Source organism: Siphateles boraxobius, unplaced genomic scaffold (genome assembly GCF_051911475.1).
Source record: "Siphateles boraxobius isolate OS27281-9 unplaced genomic scaffold, OSU_SipBor_1 5, whole genome shotgun sequence".
NCBI lineage: Eukaryota > Metazoa > Chordata > Actinopteri > Cypriniformes > Leuciscidae > Siphateles > Siphateles boraxobius.
In genome coordinates this window covers 16,523,541-16,536,713 of record NW_027509141.1, presented here as the reverse complement: position 1 = coordinate 16,536,713, position 13,173 = coordinate 16,523,541, and the positions used below count along the sequence as shown (strand labels likewise).

At 37.9% G+C, this 13,173-nt stretch overlaps 1 protein-coding gene across 1 annotated transcript; it reads right to left on the bottom strand.

The window, feature by feature from the left end:
- Positions 1-225: 225 nt before the first annotated feature.
- Positions 226-7,696, bottom strand: chrna4b (cholinergic receptor, nicotinic, alpha 4b). The gene is made up of 6 exons (XM_077202883.1): positions 7,433-7,696; positions 5,635-5,786; positions 5,385-5,429; positions 5,138-5,247; positions 1,791-3,177; positions 226-583 (listed from the first exon to the last, which is right to left on the bottom strand). Exons 1-6 carry the CDS (start codon positions 7,488-7,490, stop codon positions 458-460), a joined length of 1,878 nt encoding a protein of 625 aa, XP_077058998.1. The 5' UTR covers positions 7,491-7,696; the 3' UTR covers positions 226-457.
- Positions 7,697-13,173: the final 5,477 nt, after the last annotated feature.

Here is a 13,173-nt window from a genome sequence, read left to right as displayed (position 1 = left end):
ATACAAGTAAAGTTACTGCACACAGACTGATGACCTCGTATGACCTCAGAAGAGTTGGACTATAGCACACAGTATGTCAAACTTTTATGACACTTTTGTGTCCTTTTTTTAAGTCTTAAAACTTATATTTAGATTGAAAAGAGTGACCAGTCATCAAACTTTTTCGATAATCCACAGATGAAAGAAAATTATAGATTTCAAAAGAAATGATTGTGAGTAAACGAACACAGTTTCATTTGATTTAATTTCATTTTTCATTAACTTCCATTTAACCCAAAACAGTCCTTTACATTTACAGAATCTCAATACTAACTTCCTGTTGCACTCAGAAGCACTGACATTAAACATCACTTAATTTCCATGACAGCGGAAGTTTAATGAGGTCACTGAAGTCAAGTGTGATAGACAAGGCCATTCCCCACCCACTCAGAGCCAATCAAAGACTCCGCACGACGTTCTAGATCATTCCAGCCAGCCACGGTGGGAGGAACAGTCCGACCGTCCCCAGAATGCACACCAGCACAAACATCCAGAGGAATATTCTATCAATCACCATGGCAACATATTTCCAGTCTTCCCTCACCTGGTGGGGGAAAAAAGATTCGTTTCAGATATCATGTTATATTTTCCACTCATGTCTTTACCTCTCAGAATTGATTTTTTGGATGACTACTTTCCTGTGAGACCAAAGTTTTTTCTGGTTTGAGTAGTATAGCAGAACAGTGAAAAAAATAATAATACCAATATCAAAAGCCAGTTCAAAGTGCCTCAGAAGAACTTGGGAATCTCTTGCTAAAGAGGACTCTAAAGTTCTTATTGCAGGTAAACATTTCTTTTTACAGTTTTAGTCTGTTTACTTTTGGAGCTCTTTATTTTTATTTTTTACTTTCATCTGTACAGTATTTTTGCCGGAATACTTCATCCAAAGATAAAACCGTAACCTACTTAACCTCATGTCATTCCAAACCCATTACTTTATTTCTTTCGAGAAACACAAACTGAGGAATTCAAAATAATGTTCGCCAATCTTCAACGGATGACTAAAGAAATCTTTTTTTTGGTTTGTTTTACCTGAGTTGTGAATGTGGTTTGTAGTCTGTGTTGTTACATAGACTGCATACCTTGAAATAATTGCAAATAAAGGTATTTTATTTAGTTGTCCTGGCGGCCTGTGCGCACGCAAACATTCTATGTGAGCATTACTCCAATTCAAGAATAAATTCTTATGAGCTGGATTTTTTAAATGATTTGTTAAGAGGCGTTACCAGAATTAAATCAATTACCTTGAATTAAATCAATAAATCACTCAACTGTAAAAATAAATAAATTTTGAAGTACAACCAAATTGGATATTTAAGTAATGTCAACTTAAATGACATTAAACTGACTTAAAACTGTTGAATCTTGTATAACATAAAAAAGTTGACAATTGCTTAACTATTTTGATGAGTCAAAGCAAGGCAAAAACATGTCATAACTTATTGATCATATAATTTTTTACAGTGTACTAACTAATAAGTTACTTTCAGTGATAAATATAAAAAGGTTTATGATAAATGTAAAAATTACTTAAATGTTCATATTTTTGTCAAACAATCTTCAGTCATGAACTACTTTTATGATGTAATATTTGTGTCTTTACAGCCTTTGGTCACCGTTTGCTTTTATTGTGTTGAAAAGAGCAGCATGAACATTTCGTTTTGTCTTCCACCAATGAAAGAAAAAAACGTCAATTGGGTTTGGAATGACATGAGGATGAGTAAATCATTTTTCACTCCTTTAAAACTTACAGAAAAGTCTGAATCTTCTGCTCTGAGATGGTCAGCAATGTACTGAACTCCTTCTAAGGCTTTGCGAAGCGACTGCGACAGATTGCTCATCGGCTCCACGGCATTCAGGTCAGTAGTGCCGTACCTTCTAGAGCTGAAGATCTGAGCGTTGGGCATGTTATGTCTGATACACCTGCCTACTTCATCGTGATCAAGCTTCTGCAGACTCGTCCCCTCAGAAGCAAGACAGTGTTGACAGCTCCCTGCTCCCTGAACACTCTCTTTAGCTTCCATGACGACACTCTCAGCGCTGTGGCCTTGGATGTCACAGTCTGTACACTCGGCTCCATCCTTCGGGATAGTGTGCAGCAGAGTACCGATGATACTATCTGGAAATGAAGATGTGCTGGAGGCGAACATGCTGTTTGTGTATGCACACGTGTAACCGATGACTGGCGTTTGAGGTGTTTGGGAAGTTTCTTCTTTTAGGATGGAATACTCGCTGCTGGGAGAACTGCAGAAAAACATGGGTTTGGGGGAAGAGTCCTGCGGAATTTGATCCAACGTGTTAACCGAAGTGACCAAATGATGGAGCGGACTTTGCGGGGAGATATCCAGAATGTTGGTCCGTAGAAACAGAGACTGTGCCTCCATTGGTTTGTGCATCATCTCAATCAGTTTCCCACAGTTCCTCTTACCTGAGGCAGGTGGACGCTTCATGAACAGGTAACGGGGCACCAGGTGAAGAAAAAGCTGGCGAACCCAGTGTGGCATGCTGTGCGTTCGGGACGAACGGTGGTGTACGTTGAGCACAAACACCGTGATGATGATGGAGAGAGTGACGAAGATCATGGTGAAGAGTAGGTACTCCCCAATAAGCGGAATGACCAGCGAGGTTGAGGGGATAATTTCAGTGATTAGCAAGAGGAAAACGGTTAAAGAGAGCAGGACGGAGATACACAGCGTGATTTTCTCTGCACACTCTGAGGGAAGGTAGAAGACCAGCACAGTCAGGCAGGATATAAGAAGGCAGGGGATGATTAGATTGATGGTGTAGAACAGTGGAAGACGTCTGATGATGAAGTAGTAGGTGATGTCTGGGTATATTTCCGTACAGCACTCGTACTTCTTGATGTTGTAAGTGCCAACGGCGTTTATTATGACCCATTCCCCACTTTCCCAGTAGTCCATCTGGTCTACATCACTGGCCATACTGACCAGGTCAATCTTGGCCTGATCGTACGTCCAAGAGCCGAATTTCATCTTGCAGTTTTGCTGGTCGAAGGGGAAGAAGGTGACATCGATGCTGCAGGAACTTTTATAAATGGCAGGTGGTTTCCATTTTATCCTGCCATTGTAAAACACCTGGGCTTTAGTCAAGTGAGTCACGGCAAAGTCTCCGTCCGCACTGCAGATCAAACACAATTCTGTCAGACAGTGCCTGCAATGAAATATCTGTGAAGCAATGTGAAAGACAGCTTAAGGTGTCAGTGTGAGCCAAGCCATCAATAACCCGTGACGTCTTTGACACGCTTGGGTTTAGAGAAACTCGCAACTCTCAGAACCTTCATTCCCCAGAGAGCAAATCTCTTGGTTCAAGAGAATGGTAGAGAACTTATCATTTTTATATGCTTCAGTATTGACTTAAAATACAATTGTTCAATCAGAGGTCATGTATAAGAAAAAATACAACCAAAAATTGTGTCATTGTTTACTTCAAGCTTCAAAAGACAAAAAATATCCTAATGTTAGGAGTTTTTAGTCACTGAAAATGTTTTTTTTTTAAATATTGTTTATAAAAATTAATTATTAAAATATCTTCAACACATCAACCATTAATGATAAGCTTTTAAGTCTCACAAACCTTAAGTACAATACAGACATCGACCAAAGTGGTAAACATGATTTCACCAAGTACAACATGTTCCTGGATCAACATCTTTGTTGATCGTGGAACAACATTCAATTCAACCAATCAGAACTGAGGGACAAGTTTACAGTTTATGTCAAGATCAGGCTTGCAACCAGGGTTAGGTGGTAGGGTTAGTTATGGGTAGGATTAGGTTAAGGGGTTGGTATAGGGTTAGGACTAATTCCTGGACAGGAATGTTGTTCCAGGATCAAAAACAATATGACATCTTACTTGGCAAAATCACGATAACCAATGAAAGTAATGATATAACTTGAAGTGAGGCAGATGTTGATTCAGGAACTGCAGATTCAGATTCAGTGAGTAAATTAATCACACTGATCTTTTTTCTTTTTGAAAGATTCCTTAAAGTAAATGGCTCATACACTAGGAGCCATTTGCTTGTGAAATGGACTGATCATTACACAGTATATGTTATCTGATTCTCCATGGAATCACACTCCTATGGAACGACACAGGGGTAAGTAATCAATGACAGAATTTTCAATTTTGTGTAAACAAAAGCCAAAGTGAATTAAGCTGAGTAATAAGTAATAATTCTAGTAATTTTATGAAAGTTAAATAAAACATCCTTGTATTACCTGAAATGTTTGAAATCTGAAATCTGAATATTGACAAAGAATGTTTTTAGCATTAAAGTATGTTTTAGCAGTAAATTTAAAACCTGGCAACCGATTATGCTCAATCTCTGATCAATAATTAATATGACTCCATTTTATACCTAATGTTTATTTTACTGCAAAGACAATACACAATGCACCTTGAAAGGAATGGTCTGTAATTTCACTGTCTTCAACCTGGTCTCTTATGGGACAGTAGCCTGGGAAAACCCAGATGAACTTCCGGCAAATTTAGATTTGCTCTGCAAGTTAGTCTGGCGAAGAGCCCATTCAAGCTCAAATCCAATTTTTCCAAAACGAGGCACCAATCACAAACGTTGAGGAGGGCTTTACAAGAACACGATCAATCTGATTGGTTTTAGGTCTATCCAATTGCGCCCAGAGGCATTTGAGTGACGTCCGTTGGTGACGCCCCTTTGGAAGTGAGCTGTGAATGAACCTTTCCCAGACCCTAACTCAGTTATGGACTTATGACTGAGAAGGGTCTGGTTTTAACCAGGCTATATGGGACCAATGATCAATACCCATATGAATCACTATAATGGAGGACAGCTTAATGCATGTGTTGTGTTCATTTAGTGAATTAAAGATTACAAATATCATGCACCAATTTCCTCTATATAAGAACCACAACGTCAACCTGAGGAAAAGAGCTAACTGAGAGCCATTAACAGTTACCCAAACTGCAGCTTGCCATCAAACAGAATAGCACAAACACATTACAGTACTGGAACAGTGGGAGGTTAACTGTGTTTTGAAGATATAGATTTTTAGAAATAGATTTGGCTGAATTCCGGATTGTTAAAAGCCTTACACACTTGTTATAGAGCACAATATCCGGTCTCCAGATGATCTCGGAGGGGATCCTGATGGAGGTGACATTCTCATACTCCTCTGGGTTCCAGCGCAGCTTGTAATCGTTCCACTCCTGCAGGGAAACATGTGCGCTCATCACCGCTCACAACCAGCAGGTATGACAGGGGTGGAGAGTGAAGCAACAAGAGCCCAGTTCCAATTAAAAATCTCATTAATCCCCAATTATGTGCTGTTTTTATGAAAACATACCTGCTTCACCCAGACATTTGTGGTCATCATCTGATTCTTCTCATCCTGGTTTATTATGAAGCATAGTGGGATACCCGTGTGAAAGAGAGTAATAAGAAAAGGGGGTGACTCTGCATTAAGAAAATGCTTGCACATTTAAAAAAAAATTACGACATATTTCACTGCCTCATGCATTATAGTTGAATGACAGATGTCCATACATTTTTGTTAAATCAAGATGTTGCTGCACTGGAGTGTATCTGAGACTCACCACATCAATGAGTTGAGCAATGGACAGGCCAAAGTGGACCAGAACCACGTCTGAGATGTTTGCTACAGGACGAGAGAGCTTGTTGTAGTTGCTGAACAAAGATTGGAGGAGTCTTTCCTCCGCATGGGCACGAGCTGGACTGATGGAAAACACTGCCAAAATGATTAAAACATTTTTTATTTTTTTTACTGCTGAGACAATTACAGTGTTAAACTGATTCTATGCAAATATGATAAATATGATTTCAGGCATTCCGGTCACACTTTATATTAGGTGTCTTTAACTACTTACATAATAAATACATTTTATGTACAATGTTTATTGTGTTGATGTTGTATTGCAAAACACTGAGGTGGGATACGGGTACGTTTTGGTTTGGAAGTATGTTTAGGTTTAAGGGTAGGTTAAGGTAAGGGATGGGTCAACAGTGTAATTATGTAATTACAAAAATGAATTACATGCATGTTAAATATAAGTACATTGTAAAAATATGTATGTACACAATAAGTGCTATGTATCAAATGATTGATTTAAATGTTAGTACAAATGTAAAAGCATTTAATAAAGACCAACATTCTTTTTAAACTGAGAACCTACAGTTCACTAGTTCACACTTACAAATAAGTTAGATAGAATAAATGGTATGCATATTTGGCGTGCTGTCAGAGGAGAGGGCTCCGAGTTTGGATATTTGGCCCGAACCCAGAGTACTCCCCCCGTATTGCTGGTTTAAGAAGTAACCAGGCGAGTGTGAGGAGACGGGGTGGTGGAGGGATGCTGAAAAACTGTCTGAAAACTGAAGGAACATTGGTGAGTTAAATGAGTGTGTATATATAGGTCTGCAACTCAAGCTGATTGGATAGACATGTTGATTACTGATTGTCGACAGCTGGTTGAAATGATGTGATAATTGGATCAATTATTCGAACTCCTCCCAAACTTTGTTAATAAAACATAATTTATTTGTTACTATTCTTATTATTATTAATAATATTCATAATTGTATTATATATATATATATATATATATATATATATATACACACACACACACACACTGTGGAAAAGTCTTAGGCACGTTAATATTTTCAGCCAAAAAAGCCAGTTATTTATATCTTTTGATGTAGTGTGTCAGTAGGAAATATCAGTTTACATTTCCAAACATTCCTTTTGCCATTAATTGTAATAATCCAGTAAGATTTTTATATGCGCACGGAGTCTGACAACAGCCGGTGCTCCACACGGAGAACTGATCTCACCATCATCGAGTCCATCTGGGAATACATGAAGAAACAGAAAAAACTGAGACTGACTTTATCCAGAAGAACTGTGACAACGTCTCCAATTTACTTGAGGAAACGTTCCTTGACAGATTGTAATAATCCAGTGAGATTTTTGTATGTACAAGGATGTGCACAATTATTACAATTAATGATGGCTAAATGAATGTTTGGAAATGTAAACTGATATTTCCTACTGACACAATACATCAAAAGATGCAAATAACTGGCTTAAAACCTTTTTTGGGGGGGTGAAAATACTAACATGCCTAAGACTTTTGAACAGTGCTGTATACGTAAATATAAATATAACTGTCATAATTATTAGTTACAGATTTCTTTCTAGCAATGTGTATGGATTTTGTAGGAGCACCCATTAAATGCTATGTTGTGACAAAACAAAACAAAAAGACTGAAAAGCTTACACTCCCTCATTCACGCTGCATCAATACATAAACAGGAAACTGGGCACAGCTACAGCGAGTTACAAATAAATTTAAACCGAGGGTCAGACTTTACCAAATGCCAGCTCCAAACAGACAGACAGAAGAAAGAAGACACTCCACGCTGCTCTCATTTTGTCCACTTGATGTCAGATGATATCCCACTCTGGTGATCTGCAAGAATTTTGACTCAGAAAATGGATAACAATGTCCAGTTGCCTAAAATATATGACAAAAAGTATATATTTAAAAAAAAAGACCCGTAGATCATCTCTCTGCAAACTGACTTAAAAAGTTCCTGAAAACAGCCACAAAAAGTCACTCAGTGTCCAAACCTTTTGGAAAAGTGAGGAGTCCCTCAGAATATCTAGCTGTCATTAGAGTCTTTTCCTCCCACTTTCTCTCCTTCCTCTCTCTCTCTCTCTCTCTCTCTCTCTCTCTCTCTCTCTCTCTCTCTCTCTCTCTCTCTCTCTCTCTCTCTCTCTCTCTCTCTCTCTCTCTCCCTCTGTGTGTGTGTGTGTGTGTGTGTGTTTTGCTGTTTCACTCTCAGTATCTTTCCTCTCCGGCCCCTCCACCTTCCAATCTTTGCCTATTACGCTGAGTAGATGTTATGCGCTCGAGGCTGTGCCTTATACATGAGAATGTCACAGAGAGAGAAAGAGAGAGAGAGAGAGAGAGAGGACTGAAAGATATTGATTTAGGACAAAACTCTTAAAATGATGTGGCCAAATGCCGTATTTAAAAGTGCTTGATATATATTTATGATCATGATCGGTTTTTAATGGCATTTTCCATGCAGTTTTTTTTTGTTTAGCCTTTAAAGAAGTTTAAGATAGCAAAAATACAGGATCAAAAGAGCAAGCAGGTGAGAAAGAAAGAGAGAGAGAGAGTGAGAGAGAGAGAGAGAGAGAGAGAGAGAGAGAGAGAGAGAGAGAGAGAGAGAGAGAGAGAGAGAGAGAGAGAGAGAGAGAGAGAGAGAGAGAGAGAGAGAGAGAGAGAGAGAGAGAGAGAGAGGATGGAAAGTCAAAGGCAAGGAGACATAAACAGACTGAAATATGTCTGGAAGTGATCTAACAGTGCAGATGAGCAGTGGCAGCCAAACTCGGGATGCTTTCTGCTTATTAATTACAAGAAGAGACACTCCGTCTAAGCGTTTTTCCCTGATTGGATGGCATGTCCTGGTTTTGCAGAGTTAGACGCATTCCTGGGTCATTTTGTTGATTCTGGAACAACGTTCCTGTCCGAAAATGTAATCCTAACCATATCCCTACCCCTAAACCTATAACCCTACCCATAAGTTATCCCTTAAATCAGTGGGAAATGTTAGGTGAATAACTCTTATGTAGAAGCACCTAACCCTGGTTATAAGTCTTAACTTGACATTAACTGTAAACTGTAATTCTGATTGGTTGATTGGAATGTTGTTCCAGCATTAACGAAGATGTTGATCCAGGAACATGTTGTACTTGATGAAATCAGGTTCTGTAATAGGATGAGTCTTGTGTTGTTATGTGGTTAACATTTATTTATCTGTTATACAGACTTAAATGGATAGTTTTATTCTATTTTATTCTTGAGTGAAATTCTTTTCACTCAAGACTTGCATGTCTTCAGGCTGCTATCAGGCATAGATTAGCATTTTAAAATAGAGTAAATCAAATATTTATCCATGCTGTTTCCAATCCAGCACACACCTGCAATCCACCAAGAGCTTATCCAAGAAACTGATTAACCATCTGTCTGGTGAGGCAATAAATCAGCCATGGACGACCCAAAATGTCCTTATGAATAATACAGATATGAACTGGACATGCATGGAGAGCTTACAATACATGTTCGCCATACATAAAACATCTTGGAGATGCGAAATGCTCAATATGATATGTTTTCCCCCTTACAGCTTACAGCTGACTTATCACTTTACCTAGTAGCAAGACCATGTAACCTATTTGTTTGCCTACAAACACTAATTGTTGGACACAAACCAGCTGCGAAGAGCTATTTTCTGGCTGTGAATGTGGCTGCGGTCATCAACATTCATAATTTGTTTCATCAGATGCCATTTGCAAATGCCCACAGAGAACGTTGTCCTCCACGCGAATGAGTTCAACCTTGAATCGCAATATCCAGACTTTCATTAAGGTGCAGAGAGAAAAGACCTGACTGAGATATTGTCTCACTCTCCTCATCTGTCTCTCTCTCTTCCTCATTCACACAGATACACACACTCATATATGCTTAAACTCAGACATTCAGAATCAATATCATCCTATTGAATCAAAAATGTCCACACCCTGAATGCTTATCTAACGTAACCCCATATAATATAATTTCAGCTCTGATCAATAGGCGGATATGACTTTAACCAGGATTACATAAGAGAGAGAGCAATTCGATGGTTCTTTAATAGACAGAAATATGAGTTTAATAAAAAGCTATTCATGTGATGAATTCATGCCCAAACATACAGCAACACTCATAAAGCAAGTGGATTCCTGATTGTGATGTTCACATTGAACTTACTGAACTACATCTAATTGTGGATCAATACTGTGCTGGTGCTAGTATCCAGTCACAACACCTGTTCACATATAAGCCCTCCATAATTCATCACAGTTATTTCTGTGCCATGGAATCAGAATTACATACAAGCAGCACATCTGAGCCCATATATGACCTCTGACCTCAGCAGCGCTCAATACTGTGTGCCAATGCTTAGATTCATGAATGTATGGGACAATGACATGACCCTGTTTTTTTGTCCTGTCTTCCATAAAGATCAAATTCTGTCATCGTTTGTCAACGTCCTGTATGACGTCCTCTGTGGAAAAAAAAATAAGATATTCTGAATAAGGTCTCTGTCCATATAATTTTAAAGTTTATAAAGGTCAGTTTTGTTTTTGACCACATTGGCTTTTGGACAAAAACATTCTTCAAACTATATCTTCTTTTGTGTTTTTCAGAGGAACGAAAGTCATACATTTTCATGTATACATTTTTATAATTTATATAAAAATGCAATTCATACATATAATGATTTGAATACACTCTTGTTCAAGGATGTTTATCTATTTAATTTCTCAGAATTCATATTGATATTGGTAACACTTTAGAATACGGTTCCTTCGTTAATGAATAACTACACAGGAATTACTGAGTAATACAATATTAACAATTTAGTAACTACTATTAACTAACAAGAAATTCTGATCAACAAATTAGTAAGCAATAGCACACAGATGAAAGTGGTAGTTCACTATTAACTAATCAATAACTACTATTTTTTTTATGCTTCCCAGAGAACTACTGTAAGAATCATGGTAACTAACTAGTAGGCTAATGACTAATGTAGGATAAAGTGTTACTACATACTTCTAAAGTAATATTTGGATCCGTATTCTAAAGTGAAGATCATGGTAACTAACTAGAAATAATTCAAGTGTTACTACATACTTCTAAAGGAATTACTAATTATTTTAAGCTTTTGAAGTTTTTGGTGAAGTTCTAAATAGTAATTCCTTTAGAAGTATGCAGTAACACTTGAGTCATTACTAGTTAGTTACCATGATTCTTACAGTAGTTACTAATGAAAAGCCAATCCTAAAGTGTAGAATCTTCTAATCCTTCACAAGATATTTGCACACACATATATGAGCTAGGAGACATACATAAAAACATTTTTTTTGTGTGAGGTAGGTTAAATAATAAAATCACTGTTTATGGTATTTGGATGGCTGATAACTCAATATGTTCCAGTCGTCACCGTGACTCTAGTGATTCAATGCCAGTCCAGAGAAATGCCGGAAAATTGGCCACAGGACAAGTAAAGTCCCGACAACTGCATTTAAAAAATCCATTTCTTTAAAATTATTCAGTTGATAAATAGTTCTCTAGGAGAGAGCATAGGCTAATTATTTCCCAAATCATAAGTCTGCTATGCTATTACATATTGATAAACCTTGTGTATTCGTTTACAGTAGCAGTTAAAATGTTAATGTAGTGCTAGTCATTTGTCCTGCATTAGTTATTGATTAGTTTTGCATGAATTATGAAACTTTTTCAGTAGTTCTCTGGGAAGCATTAAAAAAAATAGTAGTTATTGATTAGTTAATAGTGAACTACCACTTTCATCTGTGTGCTATTACGCTGTACCCACATTGATCAGCGGTTTGGAAAATGCATCTTCTGCACAGGCGTGGTAATTCATGTGGCGTGTGACTCTCACAATGCATTATGGGTACTCTCTGGCCATTGAGCATATAGCGCATTGTGGGATTGAATGAGAGCATTCGATAATGTCCACTACAGTTTCAGACACCACTACCAATGGCTACAATTGTGCTACAAAATACAACCATTTAAGTTCAGAATGTACATTTTCATGTCTATGCAAAAAATGTGGGGGTGACACTTAAGGGGTTTTAAGTAAGTTTTTAATTGATTCATTTCCATTGTAAAAATCAATAGTTATTAACTTAGGGATCGCTTACATGACACCATTTTCAATTGAAAACAGAAAACTTTTAATTGGTTCTGGCCGTTCATTTACACGACAACAGCGTTTTGGTGGCCTGAGAACATAAACTTTGAAGTAGGTTTCAAAGTGCAAGTTTTTGAATAGGGTTTTGAAAGCGATACCATTATCATCTCTGTGTAAACTTCAAAAACGTGAATCTGTGAAAACGGTGATGGCATGCACATGCGTATTACATGTTTAGTGTATAGGTGAGCGCGTTTGAATGCGTATGTGCGCGAGCGCGTAGTCTTTCTTTACAAAGTGGTATCGCCAATTGCTTGTCTGGCATGCATAATACAGCTTTTTTTGTCGTTTCCACGGATCCGTGTGATAGGGAATCTTTTTTATAACGTTTTCCTCTGTACAGAGGATTTTTTTGTTGTTGTGTCGATGAGGCCTTCGCAGGGGATAGTCTATCTGACACGGTCTCTGCTGACACTTCAGCGTTGTGTTGTGGTCGTGTGCAGGCGCAGGTCCTTCCCCTGATCTGAATCCGGCTGACTACGGTAAACTTGGGGATAAATAGAGAGACTAATATTAGCGTAGATGCCATTCTTCTTATGATGTAACGAGTACATCAGGTGTTATGGGAAGTGTTCCCGGTTCTGGCTGACCTAATTTATGCAGCCTAATAATAATTTTACATGATTTGAATTATAGAAATTGATAACGTGTTAGGTGTATGCCAGGTTAAAGAGATGTGTTTTTAGTCTAGATTTAAACTGACAGAGTGTGTCTGCTTCCCGAACAGGCTAGGAAGACTGTTCCAGAGTTTAGGTGCTAAATTGGAAAAGGATCTACCTGCGGTTGATTTTGATCGATATTATCAACTAGCCCGAATTTTGAGATCGCAGTAGAAGTGAAGGACTATCAGTGTGCAAATGAAATCTAAGTTTATCCTGAACCTAAAGAAACCTTTCCATGCAACCATATGAAACTAACATGAATGCAAGGAGCACATTTCTTAGAATTCCAACTGGTTTAAAGGAATAATACACTCCACTGAAACCTGAAATACTTGAGTGTGAAAGGTTATTTCAACTACATAAATCCTTCTAGTCCAAATTGATTTTATGTCGAAACAGTCCCTCTGTTCTCGCTAAGATGCAAATGAGTTTTTACGCTTTTGAAACACCATCTCTCTCCTTTTTTTCATCTTTTCTCTTGCCACATGGGGATTAACACCAAACAAATAGATTTCTAAACGCTCCCCCCGCAGTTTAACCACACACACACAAAGACAGTGGCGCAGATATCTGTAAATCTATATGATAACAGAGCTGCCAATCAAACATTGCTAC